Genomic DNA, 23,041 nt, shown 5'->3' on the forward strand with positions numbered 1-23,041 from the left:
TAACATTACTCTCCCATTTAAATTGTTTACAAAACTTTTAGTACAGAGGTTAATCCACTTCCCCAAGTAAACATGAACCAGGAATTTCTAGATGTCTGCTATTGTTTCTGGGCAAATGTTCCCTAAATATTAACCATGTGCCTAACAGTTTCATGGAATAAAGACTGACTAGATGAAATGAACCTGTTGTTCCTGGTACACTGCCTCTCTGTCTTGGAGAGAGACCTCACACCATAAAGCAATGTTTTTCAACCTGTGAGTCTCACCTGCTTGGGGGTCAAATAACCTTTTCTCAGGGTTGACAAATCAGATATCCTACACATCAGCTATTTACATTATGATTCATAAAAATGGCAAAGTTGCAATTATGAAATAACAACAAAATACATTCATAGTTGGAGGTCACCATGACATGAGGAACTATATTACAAGGTCACAGTATTAATGAGGTTGAGAACCACTGCTATTAAGAAACAGTTGTGAGGCCAGTGTCACTGACAGGCTTCCTCCTTCTTCATTGACCAGCAGGACTGCCCTTGACTGACCAGTCCCACTTAACCTCTCAGTGAATTTGTGATTCATCCTCGTGAGCTGACTTTCTTTCCTCAGACGGATTTTTAATCTGGTATTGCTCATGTTTCCTGTGTTGATTTTTTTTGTTGTTGTTGTTGATTACACATTAAGCTTACTTCCTTATCAGGAGCAATTAGGATTGTCAGATTAAAATGCAGACTGTTCGGTTAAGTTGAATTTCATATAAGCAAAAAATAATTCAGGCATAAGTATGTTTGAAATGTCATCCATTTCTTTTATTTTTTTTTCTGAAATTCAAATAAAACTGGGTGAAGCACATTTTCATGTACTCAATCTGGCAATTTTAAATTTTATAGTGGCGCATTTGCAGATCACATAACCTGATCCTCATTTGAATGGGGACTATTTATTTATTCTTAAGGCATATTCCTAAGGTACATCCTCTCCTGCTCTCTTAGGTAAGTCAGAAATATATTAGAGGAAATAGCATTTTATTCATCCTCATTATCTCAGAGTGTGTTTTCATCCATGTATTCAGAGATGTCTGAGCAACGCTTATGTCTAATAAAATATGAAATTAATAGCTGATACAAGATCAGGCCTATCACAGCAATAATGGTCCCTGATACCAAGTTCTCTCTTAGTTTGGGTTTCCAGTGTAGTGAAGAGATACTATGACCAAGGCAACTCTTATAAACGAAAATTTAATTGGGGTTGGCTTACAGTTTCAGGGGTTCAGTCCATTATCATCATGGCAGGACGTATGGCAGCATCCAGGCAGACATGGTGCTGGAGAAGGAGTTGAGAGTTCTGCATCTTGATCAGAAAGGACTTAGGAGAAACCCTCGTCCACACTGGGCAGAGGACTGAGCATAGGATCTAAAAGCCCACTGCTAAAGTGACACACTTCTTCAAAGAAGGCCACAGCTCCTAATAGTGCCACTTCCCATGGGCCAAGCATATTCAAACCATCACACTTAAGAACAGCATGCTAGCAAGCATGGTTGTTGGTGCTTTAACATAAAGTATTTGGCAACAAAATAAGGGGTTGTTGCTGAAAGTGTTAGCATGTCATGTTAACTGCATCACTTGGGAGGCAAGGGCAGATGAATTTGCAAGTTCCGAGCCAGCTTGATCTAACCGCATCAGGTCAGCCAGAGCTATCTAGTGAGACCTTGTGTCAAAAATAAGAAGGTGAAGAAAAACAGAATGGAATCCTAGGCTAAGAATCCAGTTAAGTAAGTTCCAGGATTTTGTTGATAAATGAAAAGAAATAAGATGAACCTTTATCAAACAGCAGAGGACACTGGCTTTGAAGTAGACATGAGTTCCACAAGCCCAGAGTGAGATTCTCTGGAGTAGCCAGTTGATCAAGAAATGGTCTGACCAGCAGGCAAGATACTTGATCCAGGAGAGTCCAAAAATCAGTTTTGAGAACACTGAATTGAAGCTGTGAGACCTGTAAACACATTGCTAGTCATGGACGGCAACAGGAAAGCCAAGCAAAAATATCAACTACTTAATGCTCTGGTCTCCCTCTGTCTTCCATTTTGGTTTTCTGCGTCTCATCTTACAGTGTGTGAACCAGTCCAGGAGTTTTCAGACTTGTTCATGTTCTGCTTATATTTGCCTTATGTGTCGCTCTTACATGGGGTGGGGGGGATTTGATGTCAGTTTCATCGAATTTTGATAGTCATTTAATCAAACATGTCAGATGGCATGGAACAATGAGTCATGTGAACATTTGTGCTCCTTCCTGGAGCTTTCAGTCCTTGAGGCAAATGGGCATGACCCAGTAACTAAGGCTTAGAAGTCACTGGGTTTCATTCGGAGTCTGAACATGAGTCCACTGTTACATAGAAGATACCATAGAACACCAGTAAAGAAAACAAAGACGAACCTCCTTGTTGTCTGTTATCAGAGGGTATGACAGTAAGAAACAAATGTGGAAATACACAAATACCCACTATAGATGTAGACAGTAGTAAATGTATAGAAAGAGATGAAAAAGTAATTAAAAGGACAGTTATCCAAAATAGTTTAGAGGACAGAGAACTACCAAGTTTAAGACACTGAACCATCCAGTGGGGAGTATCGGCAAAGTCAGAGGCTCAGAGTTAATGACCTGGTCAAGCTAGATTGTTGAGGGGTTTTTTGAAGGCACTGGGGGATTTGAATTTCTAAGAAGACTTGAAGTCACTTTGGAGTTTTAAACTACAGACTGGTGTGATAGTTTTTCTATTTTGAATTTCTCATTCTCCCCGAGACTGGGAAAATATCAAAAGCAAATAGTGGATGGGAGTGGGGAATGATGAGGCTTTTGTACACGTTCGGTGATGGAGCGTGTGAGTAGCATGTTTCCTGAACTGGGCAGTGAGAAAAGCTGGGGAAAGATGGCTACCTCTAGGCTTAGTGCTCTACCTTCTTGTATTCAAATAAGCCAATGCCTGCCCAACAACTGTACTTTGGGCTTTCATTCTGTATAAAGCCTAATTGAAGTGCTCACATTTCTTTTTGTTAACTATCCACTTTGTGTCTCATCTTTTAAAGAAAACATAGTGTGTGCTGTTCAGGGATCAAGGATAGTGTAGGGTGGACATTCATCCTTCACACCTGATCTGTATACAGTCACATATTGCTCTGAGATGCCCACCTGGCAGATAATTCGTTGTAATAATAACATCTCCCTAAATCCTTGCACTTTTTCCTTTCCCAATAAGGTGAGGAAGATGATAGAAAAGATGACTGCATATCTCTTTGCCACTCCAGTATTGAGTATGTGAGAGCTTATATATCAAAAGGCAGAGGACCATGTGTCCTTCATATCTCGTTAGCATACTTCGATATATGCATATAGTGAGGTAAGACAGATGTCTTGCTTTTCACTGTTGCACAGGAAAGCTGGTCTCTCAACCAGTTCCACAAGTCTGTGTGGTGCCTGCACTGCTCCATGAAGCAACACCCTCTGTGTATTGTCCAGCTGAGGCTCTCTCGATCCTCAAGATCTAGACAGAAATCTCATTCAACCTTTAACTCCATCAATGTGGTTCTTGTCCCAGATGAACTAACGAAGAAAGGTAAAGATTTCAATTTTCATTGGATCAACAATTCCTCCTTGAAGGAATTAAGAGAGGGAGACAGGAGCCCCAGGTATCCACCTACCTGATACATGATGTTTGGGCTTAGCTCCTGGTTGATAGATTTTCAGTTCCTCTTCCTTGAGAAATACACTCTGCTTAAGGAAGCTAGGGGATTTGGGGGCAGGGGAGAGTAAAGAGCAATGCTTTAATGGCTTCCATGGCAATGTCTTGTTATAGAAATGTATGTCTTGACCGAAGGTATCCATCTTGTATTATTTTGCATCTTGGAGTCTCTCCCTCATGAGTTACTTTGCATCTTGCTTGAAGTGAAATCACTTTAAAATTTATATCCTGTCCTACTTTTATTTCAAGACTCCTCTTAAAATATCTTTTTTCTTCTCTTTGCTGGCTCCGATATGCATGAACATTTTATGCATTTCACACCCTTTAAAATGAAGAAAATAATAAGCTAATCTGAATACTGGTAGAATGAGAGCAGAACAGAGATTTTATTCTCTGGAGAACCTATAGTGATAAACTTTCCTGAGCCTGTGGTCTATCGTCATAGTTAAGACAATAAAGCAGAAGATGGATGTTAATAAAATAGAAGTGTGACATAATTTGGGGGATATTTTGCTATTTGTTGAAGCCCTTCAGGAGGGACCCTAGCACTGTGACAGAAGATAACTTGTTTTTAACTCTTCCACTATACCACTTAATGTGTAAAACAAAAATATATCAGCTACTCAACCCATGCCTAGAAGGAATGAGTTGAAACTAAGAACAAAGACACGATACATGGAATATTATGTTTGATTTTTTTTTTCTAAGTCATACCAGAGGTACCCAGAGTATTGACTAGAAAACGAGCATTGGGTTGTGTCCAACAGTGTATACTCCAAGGTGGAAGGTTCTGGAATTGAAACTGAAAGTTGGCAAGGGTTTCCCTGTTTGGGAATGTATCAGAGATACCTGTTTGGTGCTTCACAAAAGACTCTAATCCCTGGATCTTTCTGACTTGGTAGATCTGGCTTAGAAACTGAAATGATGCATTTCTAAGCCCCACCCCCCTCTCTCTCTCTCGATACGTTTGTTGCTACTGGTTCAGGCAGTATGCTTTGAGAACTCCCAAATCAGACTGGAGAGAGCCGGCTGAGCCCAGGGGATCTGAGCAGGCTGCTTACTCTGTGATCTGCACAGGCAAGGGTTGCTCTTTAGCTATTTCTGAGAGAAGTTCTGATGTCCTATAACTGAGTGGTTTTGGAATAGTTTTAAGGGACTGGTTCCCTCTTGATCTCCTGGACTGACAGCTGTGCTCTGGCAGGGAGAACTTACAATGAGAGTTCAAATTAACTGGCACGAATGTGGTGGAATGCATAGAATCAGCCCGCGATAACTTCAGCTAAGTTAACTTAATTTCGCAAAGTGAGCTGGTGTGGAAATTACCTGAGCTATTTTATGTGGAGTTTATTCACTAAAATATCCGTCTTAAGAGCTTGATTGCTGTGAAGAGATACCATGACTAAGGCAACTCTTATAAGGGAGAACATTCAATTGGGGATGGCTTCAAGGTTCAGAGGTCCAGTCCATAATCATCAAGGCAGGAGCATGGCAGAATCTAGGCAGGCATGGATCCTGTTCTGAAGGCAAAAAAGGAGAAGACTGGCTCTCAGGCATCTTGGATGAAAGTCTTCAAGCTCATGTCCACAGTGACACACCTACTCCCAACAAGGCCACACTTGCAAATGGTGCCACGTCCTGGGCCAAGCGTATTCAAACCACCACAATATCATTATAGTGAGAAGAAAGTTGGTATCATTTAGCTGGTTGTTGCAGTAAAATAGGTCTAATGAGGGGTAGGCAGGCACTCAGGGAAAACTCATTCATCAAAACAAATGGCTTAGAAGGAAACAAGCCCACTTGTCACTCCCTCTGTCCACTCAGTTAGTGCAATCCCCAATAGCCGTAGGAAATTTCTGGAAAGATAGCAGCAGCATCAACAGCCAGGTAGCATGAGGACAAAGTTCATCTTGTAGTAGTATAAAAATGGAAACCACCTAAACTTCAGAACTGATTTCATGCGCTTCATTATGCTTTGCTAACTAGGTTCCTTGAATTTGAAAATTTCTAAATATAAAATTTTTTACATCCCACTTGCAGTATTTCTTCTAGATGGCTTTTGCACAGCGCAGTAATCATTTCAGATGGAGGGGTGTGTGTGCCATTTGTATTTTGTTCTTCATAGAATTTCATGGGCTCAAATGGATTTTCTTATTTTGTCAACAAAAAAGACTAATGGTACTGCGTTAACCTGAATTATTTCTTAAAGACATTGGAGAACCCCCAGAAATGCTGATCTAACTGAAGTGTCAAGGACTTCTGTTAATTTTCAGCCTGTTTTTTTGGTTTTGGGTTTGTCTTTTTTGCTAACTTGAAGTAGAACAATGAATCTGCTTTGCGATTCCTTCAAGGGGGCAGCTACAGCCCAGCTCACAGGTTTGAAGCCTCAGGAAGCCAACTGCAAATGTTGGCCACACCGTCGACAGTCAGATTTCAATTCTCGGTTGCTCTTTCCCACTCCAGGTACATGTGACAGCGCCGCAGCTATGAGTGGAATTTTAAAGAGGAAGTTCGAAGATGTGGAAGCCTCCTCGCCCTGCTCCTCTGCTCGGGAATCGGATGACGAAGTCTCCAGCAGCGAAAGTGCTGACAGCGGGGATAGCGTCAATCCATCTACCTCCAATCACTTCACCCGTGAGTACTGGAACCACCCAGGGAGCGGGCGGACTCTCAGGTCCCGTAAGGGGGATGGTAATCATCGTTGCGTAGCATTTGGTCATTTTCATTTTTACCTTTATGGCTAGAAGTGTGTTTTTAAATTTTTGCAATCAGTCAAATAGAAAGATCGAGCGAAAACGAAGTCGTTTCGAGGCACCTCGGTGGGTCCCGTTATTGAAACAACTGGCAGTGCTTGATTCGGTCTAGTTAGCCCACTGAGTCTATGAAAGTAGGCATTTTGTTCTTCTGACTCTTCAAGGAAGCATAAAGCACACTGGACGTAGATGAGATGTATGGAAAAAGGAATAAACTGGAGTTAGGAAGACAGTGTGTCTTCCCATAACCGACATGATCTAGGGGAAAAAAATGAAAGTCTGCATTTGCTAGTGGAAAGGGTTGGCAGTGGTAAGAAACATTTTGATCACTGAGGCCAGAGCAGGAGGGCCAAGCTCTCCCCCTAGGGGTGGCCCCTCAAGAGTTATTTCTTTGACTTACAAAGTCCACCAAAAGAAAACTAAGAATGTGTGCGTCTTCAATCTCTTTCTCAACCACCTTGTCACAATAGTCATTCCTACCAGGGACAGTAATGTGAGGTTTAACGAATGGATGTGAAATTTTCTTGTGATCATGCAACCCAAGCCCAAGCAACGGACGTGGAATAGCTATGTAAGCTAGGAGCTTACATTTCTAAAGCAGGGAGATTTGAATGTCACAATACCATGATAGATACCTGGGCTTTTTAAAATTGTTTTTTTTTTGATATTGTTATGTGATTACACCATTTCCATTTTTCTTTCTCTCCTCCAAACTCTGCCAGGAACCTTTCCTTGATCTCTGTCAAATTTATGGGCCTCTTGATTTCTTAAGCCGGGCTTTTTAACTGTTGCACTTCTTCATTCATTTTGTGTGTAGCAAGGAGGGGCAGGGTGTGTATGAAGTGGTGCACATGTTGGGGGTCAGAGGGCAACTTGGGGGAATTGGTTCTCATCTTCTACCGTTGTGGGTTCCAGGGTTCGTGTTCCCACGCTTGGAAGTTTACACTTTTACCCACTAAGCCATCTTGCCAGCCTAGTTTGTTTTGTTAGCTGATTTGCTTAATGTATTATATCTCAAACATGTCCTGGTTTTGGAACTATGACAACCTCCTTTTTTAAAATCCCAGTGATTCAGACTTTTTCAGGAGCCTGAGGTGGAGGTATTTCTTTGAGCAATCTGAGACATGTGGAAGAGAAGGAGTGACCATTACAACTGCTACAGTAACAAACTAACAGACACAATGCGAGGACAGTGTTGCTGTGATCTGTACTGCAACTGAGCGGGTGCTTTGTGCATAGCATGATGTTAGGAGATGAGCTCGTGCTTTTGATTTGAAAGATGGGACATTTTCGGTTTTATGCTAGTGTTAAGGGTAGCAAGCAGCATCTCTGTCAAGCACAGCAAGGGAGGTGATCCACATGAAAGGGCTCAGTAAAGTGTCATTATCTAATGCACGTGCTGAATTAGGGATCGTGATGTTACGTAACCTTTACTACGTACTTGCTAATGTTACCGAGAGTCTTAAGTAGTTCTCAACTTTCCTAACGCTGCGACCGACTCTTTAATACAGCTGTTCATGTTGTGGTGACCCCGACCGTAAAATTATTTTATTGCTACTTCATAACTGCGGGTTTTGCTGCTGTTAGGAATCATAATGCAAATATATTTACAGCTTAGAGGTTTGCCAGAGTGGTCGTGACCCACAGTTTGAGAACCACTGGTCCCAGACTGGCGATTAGCTGTTTGCGCCTGTCTCAAGGCATAGTTTTAGTCTTTCCATTATCTCAGCTCCTTCATCGTACAATATTGCAGATATCACCTTTAAAATAGTATTGATTGTGAGTCACGAAAGATTTGATAAAGAGACAGACTATATCTGTGTATATAAAGATAGGTGAAGTTACTGTGTTCTCTGGATTAATTTATAATAATAGTGTTCAATTCCAGAAAATCCATCAGGGAGGTCTTTATAAGAGATGGAATGAGCTGGGTGGTGGTGCATACCTTTAATCCCAGCATCCGAAGGCAGAGACGAATGAGTTTAAGGCTAGCCTGGTCTACAGAGTGAGTTCCAGGACAGCCAGTGATATGCAGAGAAACCCTGTCTTGAAACAAAACAACACAAACAAATCAAAACAAAAGAAGTGAAATTATACGTGTATATATGTATGCATAAGTGTATTTATATATGTATATATACACACACATGTGTATATATCTTCACAAATAAGTTAGTTATAGTAGGATATTAAAAAGAAGGCATAACATTGAACACTCGTTTCAGATATGGAATTATCATTCAAAACAATATTATTGTTTTTCTGCCTATAGTGCTTGACCTAGTAAAGTATACGAAATTCTGGTCTTCTGTGTGCTAGAGATTAATACAAAAATGAATGTTATCAAGGAGTTGGGGATTTAGCTCAGTGGTAGAGCGCTTGCCTAGGAAGCGCAAGGCCCTGGGTTCGGTCCCCAGCTCCGAAAAAAAAAGAACCAAAAAAAAAAAAATGAATGTTATCAAATGCAAAAAGAGGGATTTTAATAGTGGATTTTAATAAACATCCATGCAATTAATAATTTTTAAAATGAAACAGTTTAACTTCGTTCTGACATAACAAAGTGTATTCTATATTAATTAAATAAAAAATTTAAAAAATGCAGGAATAATGAATTTGCATACTATAAGACATTTGGCAAGACTGTTGAGTGCTTTGAAGGATTAGGAAAAATTCACATTGGGAAACATTTAACATATTTAATGATATTAAAATAACACACTTATCTGCTATAAACTATCCAAGCAAAAAGGAAGCAATTTATATTAGAAATATGTATTTAATAAGGTCTAAGATTATCCTCTAGAGTTTAAAAGCACATCTATAAATACGTATTTTTGAGACAGATTCTGAAGTATTTGAGGCTAGCCTCCAATTTGTCATGTAGCAGAAGGAAATGGCCTTGAACTCCTGGTCCTCCTGCATTTACCTTCCAAGGGCTGTGATTCTGTCTCCATGCCCTGTGCATGTTATGTTAGAGAGTGAACCCAGGGCTCTGTGTATGCCAGGCAAGCACTCTACCCACTGAGACACACCCTGCTCCGCCCTCACACACTTCTTTGAGATGCAAGCTAAGGCATGCCACAAAGATAATCAATCCATAGTAGAAAACACAATTACCTCATACAGTAAAGTGTTTAATAATCATAGTAATAACAAATAGATTAAAATACTTATATATATGTTATTAAAATGAAACCATAAAGATTTCACCACTATGAAGTTAGTATTCCTCCAGCTAATAGAAAATAGTGATACTAAGTATCTGGGAGAAGCCACAATATACATTGTAGGTACACATGTTGCCTTAATGGCTGTGAAATTCAGGAAGTACCTTGCCAGTATAAAAATCATTCAAATATTTCTGGTTCTGTATTCAGAAAATCTATGTGAAAGGAGAAACATCAAACGCAATGGAAAATTATGTTGGCGTTTGATTGTAGTGTGAGAAGGTGGAGGGGGGAGGCAGCAAGGTCAGAGTGGGAGAGTGATTCATTACGTTACAGTAACCCATTAATGAAGTCATTTTCACGATAGTTATAAGGATTACACCGTATGTAAAATGCTTGTGAGATACTGCGAAGAGAGGCAAAAACAGAATCTTCTTTATACTGCAGGGTAGACCTATACATGCTCAAAAGCAAAGACAGGGTCAAGGACTGAGAATTGTAAACAATTTGATGGGTTGAAAGATTAGGATGATGGATGGGCTTTTGTATCCACTAATTTTTATTTCTGTTACTGTTCTAATGCATTCCCAAGAGATACGTTTCAAAAAAATAAAGATCAATCACTTTGTATTGATGTATGGAGAACCGTGGGATGAAATTGTACGAGGAACCAAGCTGGGCAGTATTACAGCCAAGTCCCAAAGTCCGTCTCTCTCACTCACTCTCTGTCTCTGTCTCTGTCTCTGTCTCTTTGTCTCTGTCTCTGTCTCTTTGTCTCTCTCTGTCTGTCTCTCTGTCTCTCTGTCTCTCTGTCTCTCTGTCTCTCTGTCTCTCTCTGTCTCTCTGTATCTGTCTCTGTCTCTCTCTGTCTCTCTGTCTCTGTCTCTCTGTCTCTCTCTCTCTCTCTCTCTCTCTCTGTGTGTGTGTGGGTGTGTGTGTGAGAGAGAGAGAGAGAGAAGGAGGAGGAGGAGGAGGAAGGAGGAGAGAGAGAGAGAGAGAGAGAGAGAGAGAGAGAGAGAGAGAGAGAGAGAGCGCTGCCCCAGGTGGGTGCTGTGAAGCAATGGTGGGTCATCTGGAAGGGCAGCAAATGTTCTTCACTGCTGCCATTATTCCAACCCCACAAATTCTAATATTCAAAGGTAACTGGAATATTAATTTGATTACAGAGGCCTTTCGAGATAGTAGTCTGTTTTGTTCCCTGCTTTCATATCATGGGGGAACCTCAGAAGGAGATGTGTTGTGGGGAATAATGAAGAATCAATAACAACGTTTCTGCCTAGAATATAAAAGTTGAAAGCACATCAACCAGTGTGCGAGTGATAGCTAAAACTTTTGTTTCTTTCTTTTTGAACGTATTTTAAGGCTGAGTACAGGGGCCTGCACCTTTCATCCAAGCAATTTGGAAACAGGCAGCTAGATCTTGGTGAGTTTCAGGCCAGCTTGGTCTACATACACAGACTTCCAGGCCAGCCAGAGCTACAAAGGAAAAAAGCATAATAATGATTAAAATTATTTGCTACTCCAGAAATTGATGTGCAACATTTTAGAATATATATTCTAAATATATATATTACTATTTAAATTAGATTAGATAGCAGTTCATTAGCAATATCTCCTTGATGGGAATCTCTGATTATCATCCTTCAAAGATTTACTAATGAATCCTGTCCCCCTAACTTGCTTTCCTGCAATCAAAAATGAAGACAGCAGCCCTTCTTGTCTAGAATAAGGAATTTTTAAAACTATTAAACCTTTGCGGCAATGGGAAGCAATTTCCATTCACGCCGAGATTCCGAAACCGTGGTTACTCTTATGTAAATCTCAATCATCCTGGCTTTACCCTTCCAATTTAAATGAGTGGGTGAGCTCTTTGCTGGGTAGCCACAAGCACACTGTACATTACAGCATTTTGTTGTTTTTGCAGATATAGAAATTAATAAGATTGGTTGGTATGTGTCAGCCGCTGCGGTAATGCAAAATGTCATACTATTCTCAGCCTCCTGTTAAGGCATTTCAATTTGTAGCATACCCCATTATGATAATAACAGCTTCAAAATGTAAATTAGGAAGAATGTGATGGCTTTTTCCTTGAACTTCTAAATTTTGCTAGGCAACCAGCATACTTCCCAGTGCTCAACCAAGGTCGTAGCTGGTACTCTCCTTGGAATAGAAGCTGCAGATTCCATAGGACTGAGCACTGCTTTGTTTCACCAAATCCCTGTGGCTCTTTAGCCAGTCATCCTGTCAAAAGCAGAGCTTCAGGGAAAAGACAGGAATGATATTTTCCCCCTGCCCTCTAAAGGTTCTTGGCACGTTGCATAAATAACGAGAAGCTGTGTGGTGAAACATGGTCCCTAAAGGAACACATCTCCTGCAGTCCTGTGCGGACAGATAAATGCATACCATACAGGACTCGAAATGCAGAGGGGTCAAAGGATGACCGCTCTACACCGCACATGGGAGCGGGTAGTGGATGTCTTTCACATAGTTAACGTGCTTTCAGGTCACGGAAGGCTCCCATATTAGTTGAGTTCTTTTAACATGCCAACATGGCTGTGCAATCCGGAGTTATTACAGCCGTAACAAAAGTGGAAATTAATCATCACAGATGTGGGTATGATTTTTTCCTAAGAGCAGAGAGTATGTCTGTCTCCCTCTTCCCCTCCCTGTTCCCTTGGCCCACCTTTTTCTCTGAATCCACAGAGCATAAACATGTGAGTCAGAAAATTTCTCCGGTTACTCCTTCTCAATTATTCCCATTTCCTGTGAGGGTTTAACGTGGAGAGTTGGTACAAAGTGAGTGTGAAGCTTCCCTTGGCAGTACAACCGGTCTTTACTAAGCAGTTAAAATACACTAAAGGCTCGCATTCAGCTTCAAGAGTGTTATATAATTTGTGTCACAAGCTCTGTGAGACATCCGTGTGTGAGTGAAGGCTCTAAGGAGTGAGTATTACTGGGGTAAATATCACAGATACCCCACGTTGTGGTATTACTTTGGAAGCTCTGTTTTGCAGAGGTACTTGTAGCCATCTATCCCATGCTTCCATTATGGGTGTTTTATGATACTAGAAAACAAAAAACAAACAAACAAAAAAAACTCCTTTTTATTCTGCGATACTGACTGTAAAAGACAGGGTTCCGAGAGAATCCTAAATTTCATAAAGATAACAAATATAAACATCACAGCATTAAGAGATATCCCCCCCATAACTTTGGCCCCACCCATAACTTTGGAAAAAAATAATCAGCCAGCACGAACTTGTGCGAACAGACTGGAACCAGCTGTGTACCACCTCTGACATCATGGTGCTCACCCTCAGGTCAGGGACACATCTAGATAACACAGATCAGCCGAGTCATTAGTCGCTTGGTCTAATTGTCAGAAACCAAGCAGTTCAAAAGCAGGGCAAATGATGAGAGGAGGACCAGCCTAAGAAAGAGTAGCTGTTTAGCAAACATTAGCTTGAGTATTCTGCAAGGCTTACTGATTGATGCCTCGCAACTGGTGTTACACGCCTTCACCTGAGAGGCTGTGGAAACCAATAACGATGTGTTAGAAATAGCTATCCACGCGACGACGTCCTGTGGCAACTTGGATCCTACTCAGGCTGCAGTGCCTTTTCTGTTGTCTTCTAAACTATTTAAAACTCTCTATTTGCTACAAGGTTTATATAAAATCTTTCTCCACCAAGTCTCACCCTGCTCTTCCTTTTGACCACTTACTCGGAGGCCACTGGCATTCCGCTACCGTTGAAAAGCGTGAGCAATGGCATGGTCTCTTCTTCCAATTGGTGTTGACTAACTGGTTGGCAGCAACCCCTGTAAGTGGGTATGATTAGTGCATCATAACCATCTTTCTAGATGTCCAGGGTCAATTTTCTTTCTCAGATCAGTGTTTATAATTCTCCCAGCTCCTCCTCCATTCGCTCTCCCCTTGTACATAGCATCTTTCTTGTCTCCCCACCATCTTGAACCCTTTCTTCATATCTGTCTTCAATCACACGTCCTTATATCATTAAGCAGGGTGCTTTACTTGTGGTTTTTAAGAATGGGTGTGTGCTCGGGAAAGCAGGAAAAAGGTCCTTGTTTGCCCAGCACCCATTAAACACTTTAACATTTGTATAATTTAATGAGTCTATAGACAACTGATTAGGCCTTAACTATCTGGCATTCACTTCTGTACTGGTAGGAGGTAGAAGTATAAAACAAAGAGGACCTAATCTGCTTTGCAAAGAAATGTACAGTCCAATGTCACTTTAACATTGTTTCAACACTTACCCTATTCTGTTTTTCACATCACTGCTATTCTGAATACTTAAAGAACTTAACAACTCATAATTTTTTTTTCTATTTTTATCGATTCCGATTCAACTCTCGTTAAATACTTGGTAAATGATTTTATATTGCACATGACCATATTTTTCAATGGAACTAAGTCATCTAAAGTAAAAAAAAAAAATGGTGTATTTATTTAGGACCTAACAGTGGCACGCAGATTAATGGAAGGGCATATGAGCTCACAAGTTAATAGTGATTCCCGATTTGATGGGCATCATTGCAAAGTATGGAGAGCCTGGTTTATTAGCTATCGTATTCAAATATGCACGTGGCGGTGAGCTGTGTTTTAAAAAAGGGTTCTGTGGTAATTATGTATTCCCAGCATGCTCCTGCCTGGTTTCATTTGCTTCCGTGTAGCTTTCCTGAGCAGAGGCATCGGCGCTGCTGCTTAATTGGAGGCCGGGGCTGTGCAGCTGTTCCTGCAGTAGCTCTCCGTATCACACACTTGAGGGAATGCAAGCTGCGTTCACCTTCACCGTCTCTCCAATCAGCTGGGGAGAAGGCATTACAAAGTCAGATCGCCTACCGCCCCATAAATACAGTTAGTTCAGTTTTCATTTGTGTTTGAAACTCGGGATGGGGACCCGTCATTTAGCTTCAATAAACAGTGACACTGGATTTAGCCTTTTATCTCAGGCTGCCAAGATTTATTTCGAAAAAAGGAAAAAAAAACAAAAAAACAAAACCCATGTTCTCTTTTATGTATAGTTTGGTTTGTTTCCCATAGCCACAGTCTACATTAATGTGTTTCAGATCCACCCATTTATATATCTCTCGTTGGACCACCGTGCAGGGCCACATCATAAGTGTCATCTGATCTGTTCCTCCTAGGCAAACCTTTCAGATCCTCTCATCTCCCCGCTGTGCCAGCCTCAGTTCTTCCCTACGTAGCAATCATTCAAGCCCTGCAGCCTCCAAACCCTGCATAGGGCCTGTGGCCACGCCCTCACGCCTGCTTCTCTCCACCCCCAAACTCCAGCCACACGGATCTTGAGTCACTTACACAGACAGAACAGACGTTGTTGTTTTTTTTTTTTTTTTGCACTATGATCCTTTTAAAATATATTTTATCGATCTTTCAAATTTTTGTGAAATTAGTGATTTTTTTTTATATTTTCCATATCCTTGTTTTTATTTATATCATTTTTCCTGGTCTTTAAGTTTTGAATATAATCTTTTACTTCATATTTGAGTTCCGTTGTCAGCCCGTCTGAAATCTAGGAGTTCGCAGTTCTCATATCATGGATCCATGTAAAAAAGTGATGGGTATCTTGGAAATTTTTTCAGTAACCCAACCAAAAGAAAAAAGAACGTAGAGGAAATATATTTCATATATACGCCGCCATATATGAAAATAGAAGCAGCGATGCCAATATTTATTATATTGTTCTCTAAATTTTGTATGACAACATTCTACAACATACAAAATATATATGCAGCCCATCTTGTTCTAAAACTTCTACAAAAGAGTAAGGGTCCAAGGGAAGGCCAAGTACAATTGCGAAAAGGAGTGAAAGGCTATACGTTTCAATACCTAATCGTGACAATTAACATGTGAAGACAGTTGAGCCTGCTGGATTAGCCCAAGTCCCCACGTGAACAGACAGGGAGCTTCGAGACAAACCCACATTTAAATGGCGGCTTCCTAAGTGCCAGGAGAGACCCTGCAGGTGCAGAGCAAAGCAGCCGCACCAGGACGTGATATTTTTAATGAAAGAGAATTCCATCCCTTCCTCATCTTCATCTAGGAAAACAAGTCCTCGGTGGTGTGGTGAGGAGCTAAATGTAAACATCTCAAAACTTTACGATTTGGAAAAAAACCCATGTTTTATAGTATAGTAAAAGTAAGAATAGCAAAAGAAAATGTATTATATATGAGTGTGTTAATATATTTCTACATAAATAAATCTACCTCCAAGGAAGCAAAGAGATGAACTGTGTAGTAGAAGGAGATATTTGTTAAGTCCCTGATTGGTAGAGAATTGGTATTTGAATAGCAAGAACATCTCTAAGACAAAAGCTAATGCTATAATGAAATATTTATATAATATATATTACGATTGTGTTATTATTATAATATATAATATAATTATATTTATATAATAAACACAGAACCTGCTAATACAGTTTTCTAACAAGTCTGTTAGGAAATCAATGAAATTAACGTTGAACCAAACACCATTTTTCGTATATTACACCATCAGCTCAACCAAAAGTAAAGATCTCCACTGTATTGCATTTACACAAAGGCTGAGGACACAAGTGGCTAATGACCTGTGTAATTAAAGCACACAGAGTTCCTAGAGTGAAAACCATGCTTCAGAAACACTATGGCAAATGGTACACTAGAGAGCAGAAGGCTGGGTTAGATGTCTGATTGGGCTTCCTCACTTTCTTTCTCTACAGGAAATTCACCTTCATTTTAAGTGAAGCATCTTGAAATAAGTTGGGCAAGTATTAACATCCATAAAATAGAGTTACTAAGTAAATTTTACATAATAAATCCCAATCCCGGGTTCTCCTTTCTCCACTCCTCCAAGTCCCCCACCTCCCCTCTCCCCAGACCTACGCTACTCCTCTATTTCCCTTCAGAAAAAAGCAGGCCTTCCAGGGATGTCAACTGATCACAGCATAACAAGATAAAGTAAGACTGGCTACAAACTCATATCAAGGCTGGACAAGGCAACCCAGAAGGAGGAAAAAGGTCCCAAAATGAGGCAAAAGAGTCAAAGACACCTCCCAATACACACTTCCTTAAAAAATAGAAACCAATTAATTTCAAGGTTTAAAATATAAAGTTTAATCTTATTATGTAAGTTTTAGCGACTTTGATTATATTTTACATTCATTTCTTGCATTTCTTGGAGGTGAAGTCTATGGTTCAAGCCACCGAGTTTGATTTCTGCCTTGGTAATTTGCCCCTTCTTTTCATGATGGCCCCATACATAGTTCGATATTTTGTGCTTCATTAGCTTTTTCAGCTTCTCATCTCCTTTACAGTTTTACTGGTGATACAGGAAGGCAGAGGGACCTATAACCCAATGACAGAGTCTTCCAACCCATGCTCACCCTTAGTCAGAACTAACCTTTAACAAATGTATTCAGTACCTTCCTCCTCCTCTCCAAGGTGATTTTTGTCAAATGTTCTCATGAAATCCGTCCTCATGCATTCTTTGCTCAAGTCCTTAACTGTGGAATCCTGAACTTGTTACAGTGTCAGACTGTTGTTCTCGCAGACATTTATAAAAGTCACCTGTGGCCATTGCTACCATGCTTGCCCACAGTGCACTGCCGCAACTCCAGTAAGTACCATGCAATCTGGTCCTCCTCGCCACCTTCAAAGAGTTCAAACAGAATATTGTTTTCTTTAGAGCATTATCCTAAAACTAACAGTCTTTTGTTTGAGAACCATTATAAAAGGAACGTTCTTAGCTTTGCTACACTGTTTCCTTCCCCTGGTGTCAACTGGATTTGTGAGAATGGTACTCAGCTGTATATTCATTTAATTTGATGCAATTGAAAGACCCACAGCTGAAAACTGAAGTTTCAGCTCTGTGGCTAGAGTTCAACCTTTAATTTACTTTTGTTAAAATTAGCTTTGATGGTGATTAAATGTTTTCACATATTCATTTATAAAATGCAGGAATAGATTGATCTTGAAATTAGTATACGATTCAGCTAATCCCCTTTCCCTCCCCCTTCCCTCCAACTACTGCATACTTCTGATTATTTCTCATGTGTGTATTATTTGTAGTAAAATATTTGAGGACAAATTGCTTGTTCAGTATCTATTTCTGTGTACTTATGGGTATTAGTGTGCTCATGGTGAAATCCTGTTTACCATTTTCTTTTGCTTTCAGCTTGTAGATATCACAAAAGGTTACATATATATATATATATATATATACATATATATATTATTGTTGATACAGGAAGGCAGAGGGACTTATAAGCCAATGATAGAGTCTTCAAATGCACACTCGTTAGTCAGAACTAACCTTTAACAAATGTATTCAGTACCTTCCTCCTCTTCTCGACAGTGATTTCATGAAAAATATACTATGTATATATATATATATATAATTTTAATGAACTTTGCTTTGAGCTGTTTTAACTGAACCAACCATGAACTTCAAGTGTGGTGTGTTAGGACAGTGCAGAAGAGTATGATATGGGCCTGGATCAAACTAAGGGAAGCTGGTTAGAATAAGGAGTCGTAACTCTTTGTTGGTCCACTGTCAACAACACTTTGAAAACCACAGCAGTGACAGAAATATGTAGGCCTAGGGCTTACTCTTTTGTCCTTGCTAGCTTTAGTCTTTAAAAGAGCAGTCATTAATTTGTATAATACAGTAGTGAAAACTGGCAGATACTGAGACTCTCACAGTTGTTCAGTGGGAGGGGCTGCGTGGATGTGTAATGTGCATGACATAAGCATTCCTGCAAGACATCATAAGATATTTAAGCATCTTTACGGAATCCCAAAGCCAGTGGGACCTTTGTCTGTCTTTCGGTCTTTCGTGCAACTGACTGGATCCTGGCTTTAATGTTCTTATATTGCTTCCCAAGGTGATGAGTGGGAATAGCCCTATTACTCACTCTTGTTCTAACGTTTGAAACTTCAGAAACATCTCATGGTGTTTTATTCCCAATTCCCAAAATATAGTATAGTCTACTACTAACAAAGCAGCGCACAGATCCCGATCGAGATGAGACCTCCAATAACTGTGGAATGAACTGCAAATCGAATGCTCTGTGGTTGTGCTCCGGCTGTTCTCGCTATCGGCCTCCTGATTGTTTCTATTCTGGTGCTACATGTCATAGAAAGTAGACCTTTGATCTTGTGGATGGTCCTGAAGCTGGACCACTATTTCTTTTAAAGTAATATTTCCATCTCCTTAGAGTAAAAGGAACAAAGGAGGGAGAGTTGAAGATAGTGTTGTGCCTGACTGAGCAGGGAAGCCTGGGCATGGTGAAACCTCTTAGAAGGCTCCATGTAAGAAGTGCTCAGGGAAAGCATGGGCATTTTGGCAGCCGCCTCCGTCTTGATTGATTGCACGGGGCTTCAAAAACACCTATGTGTTCATTAGCATCAGGCACTCTCCCGAGCTCTTGTGTAGATCTTCTTAACGGAAGCCCGTGAGGGCCTTCACGAGTGCTCTCCAAGGCACGGTTTTATGGGAGATAGTCACTGCAAGTGTTTGCTTGGTGTCATTTAGACTCATTCCCGACACATCCAAGTGTCAATAAAATGTGACTTTTCAGAAGACACCAGGACAGAGAGGTAAGTGGTAGCCCAGGTATTTGTGGGCTTTTTTTCTGTAACACTTATCCAGTGTGGTTTGCTAGAAGAAATCGATGCCCGGAGAAAATCAAAGATGAAAGGAGGCAGAGAGATGATGATGCCCGTTATTTGGACAGAAAACGATCCACTTAAAATACTCAAGACAGGAGAGCGGGAAAGAACCAGGGATGGCAGGACAAGGGAGGGGACTGTGGCTTCCACACAGCACACACAGCAAAGGACAGAGCAAGGGACACCAAGGGATGTGAATTGTAAAGACAACTGCTACTGTTACTATTAGCATCCCTCCGAGGAAGTGAGACAAGGCTCTCTTTTAACTTCCACTCATAATCAGAATGGGTTTCCCTCACAATGATAAAATCAGTTTTAAGAAACATATATGTTTACTCTTCTCCTTTACACACAGGAATATGTTTTAATTACTACTCCAGTCCTACGATATAGGTGCTCGTTTTCAGATCGTAAAACTGGAATTTCAAGAAGTTGGTTATTAATGTGTTCTCAGGGTCCATTTGTCAGTGAATTGTGGAGCCAGGCTGAAGTCCTAGCCACATTTGCTTTAGCGTCTGAACTTGTCACATTCAAAGAACCTGATGAGTAACCTTTTGTCTTTTGATGTGCCATTCTTATCTAGGATTACCCTATGTAGGCACAACTTAATTTTTCAATATAAAACAAGGTAATTATTAAATTATATAAATTGAGAGTTGTCATTGCACTGCTTTTATTTACGTTGCCAAGGAAATAAACACACGCCCTTTAACATGTCACCTCTTACCTTCAATTTGCTGTAAAGAGTTACTTTTCTATAAATATTTATCATTACCTTGTTGGGGTAATTCATAGGTCCACAACAAAATATTTTCCACAGTAGTTAACCACACTGAAAAGTCTTCTTTAAGACATTTATTTTTATTGTGGGTATTCTTGGCAACCACCTTGTTTTCCATAATTTTTAAAGCCGTATTTTGAGTAGAGTAGCAAAATTAATTTACCTTGTAGTTCCCCAATACCAGAACTATGAATACATGTACTATATTAATGTTAATTTAACTTGTTAATAAAGTTACTTAAGATAATAATAAACACTTAAAATATGCTATTTTATAATTATTTTTACTATGTTTTGCTATGACATATACTATGACACACGTCTTTGGTTTTAATCTATTAAAGGGAAGTAGTACATACAGGAGACTATGCTTCAGTAGATATGGTGCCAACACTATTGTCAGGAGCCATGAGATCAGCCGTGTGGTTAAATATGTGGTTGGCGTTCTTTATTTTTTATTTTTATCATATTATATATGAGTACACTGTAGCTGTGTTCAGACACACCAGAAGAGGGTATCAGATCTCATTACAGATGGTTGTGAGCCACCATGTGGTTGCTGGGAATTGAACTCAGGACTTCTGGAAAAGCAGTGGGTGCTCTTAACCACTGAGCCATCTCTCCAGCCCCATAAGTGGTTGGCATTCTTAACCATGGGCGTGGTCAAGCACTGAAAGCTCGGGCTGTTTTATGTTTTTGTTTAGATTGTTTAAAGAAGAAAACTGGGAAGAAAGCGATTACTGTTTATTAAGTTTAAGGTCTGTCATTTCTATGTCTCTGACATATTAAGGAGACCCCAAATGTCAGTAGGTATTCCTATAGTTCTAAAGCATACTGTCCTACGCCGTAAAGAAGTCATTCATTTAACTGATGAGTGAGGGACTCTCTCAATGTGTTTTCCATGTTTCACTTTCCATTCACTTGCTTACTTCAATGAAAGTATTAACCAGTGCTCATGTCCAGTCTGCATGTAAACCATCACTTTTCAATTATAGAGAATGGCTGTGTATGTGATCATTAGGTAAAAAGAAAAATCAATCACTTATTCTGAGAAAATCAGTTACATGGAACTCTAGTAAAGAATATTTACTGGATATTTTATCACTTATATATTATTTATTATTTATGGACTACATGCTATAGTAAATGTATGCCCAAGAGGCAGCTATTAAACATTTACCATATCATCGCTGGGTAAACCCTGTGATGTTCATGTTAACTCAACAGGATTTTGTTTGTTCATCTTATTTTTTTGTGGTGTAGTCTTACATTTTTCTGCATTTCTTTTGAGCACTGAAGACAAAATTGCTATGTGATGTGGCATTTTGTTTGTTTTGATAAATATTAACTCAGAACAAATTCTGTTTGTGTTTCTAAGACACAGTTTCTCTGTGTAGCCTTAGCTGTTCTAGAACTCTGTCTGTTGACCAGGCTGCCCTTGAACTCACAAGAGATACAACCGCCTCTGCCTGCTGAGTGCCAAGATTAAAGTGTGCTATCACTGCTCCGTAGAACAAATTCTTAAAGCTAAGAATTGAGATGATGGTCACAGCAACTCTTCCTTCCCTTAGTCGTTGTAGTGGTCCCTTTATTTGCTTATCTTTCTCCACTGTCAGTCTCATTTTGCTGTAAGCCTGTGTTTAATGAGTCACCAAATCACCCTCTTAATTAGTATTTGGATTTCAAGTGAAGTTAGAATGTCCGGTTCAGGATCTTCCTCACGATGGCTGGAAGTGTTTCGCTGGTCACCCATCATTCTGGGGACGCTACTGTGTTGGCTCTAGAGGACCACACACACTGGAGAATGGACCAATTCAGGCACAGTATGTGGTGCTCAATAACCTTAGTTCACAGGTCAAAGCTATTAGGATTTTCCAACAAAATTACTCCACATGTTATCTGTTCACAAGTTGTAGGTATTTTGTTCAAAATGAACTTGAAAAACTATGATACTGTGATTAGCTTTCTCTATGTTTTGAAACTGACATGTCTTATTTTTCATCACTTTTTTTTTTTTTGTAATCAATATCAGGTAATATTTGCTAGCGACCAATCACCTCTGTCATTGAATCAAAGGCTAAGAAATTCAGGTTAGGCTTCCTAGTTGTCAGAAAGTCATGAACACACAAAAGTGGATTTAAACATTGGGAATGTACAAGTCTTGCTTCACTCCACAAAATGGTGAAGCCAGCATTAGGAAGTCTTTGCTACCAATTGGTGTCATCTCTTTATGCAGACCCCATCCTCATTGGCCGTGTAGACAGAGTGACTATACCCTTGAGTGCTTTGATAGCTACATGTAAGAATCTTCAGTCTGGGAATGCTCTGAAGTCAAGTACAAAGACTATTTATTAGAGAAGCTGAAATTTAAATTGGTTTAAAGATGATTTTGCAATGTATCGGAAGTCGGATATCATAGCACACATCGATATTAAGCTTAATGCTCCAGATGAAGGCAGTTACATATGCAGTGTGGTTGGGAGTGCTATAGCATGCATGGAGCATGTTCTCCATTGCTTATACATACACTTTATAGTCTAACTTTAAGGATGGTTAAATATTATAACCCCAAAGTCATTCCCACATGAAGTAGTGTGTGACAATATTAAGCAAAGTACACAGGGGGCCCATCATTTTTATAGTATAATTTCTTCTAAATTACAGATGAAAGAGTGTCTTATTTGGGGTTTTACTGTCCTGAACAGACACCATGACCAAGGCAAGTCTTGTAAGGGCAGCATTTAATTGGGGCTGGTTTACAGATTCAGAGGTTCAGCCCATTATCATCATGGCGGGAACATGGCAGCATCCAGGCAGGCATGGTGCAGGGGCAGCAGCTGGTGCATCATCATCTGCAGGCCTCTAGGAAAAGACTGACTTCCAGGCAGTTAGGATGGGGACATTAAAGCCCA

General features: G+C 40.0%; 1 protein-coding gene across 5 annotated transcripts in view; it reads left to right on the forward strand.

Moving 5' to 3' along the window:
• Csrnp3 (cysteine and serine rich nuclear protein 3) overlaps positions 1 to 23,041 on the forward strand; it is a 196,010-nt gene that overhangs the window by 104,675 nt on the left and 68,294 nt on the right. For 4 of the 5 annotated variants that reach the window (XM_039104838.2, NM_001271225.1, XM_039104839.2 and 1 more), the window contains one exon: positions 6,198 to 6,368. In XM_039104838.2, coding sequence (XP_038960766.1) covers positions 6,198 to 6,368 — 171 coding nt within the window. Of the gene's footprint in view, positions 1 to 2,967; positions 3,612 to 6,197; positions 6,369 to 23,041 lie in introns of those variants that run through there. The other variant, XM_039104837.2, reaches the window with a different exon arrangement.

This window comes from Rattus norvegicus, chromosome 3 (genome assembly GCF_036323735.1).
Source record: "Rattus norvegicus strain BN/NHsdMcwi chromosome 3, GRCr8, whole genome shotgun sequence".
Lineage (NCBI taxonomy): Eukaryota > Metazoa > Chordata > Mammalia > Rodentia > Muridae > Rattus > Rattus norvegicus.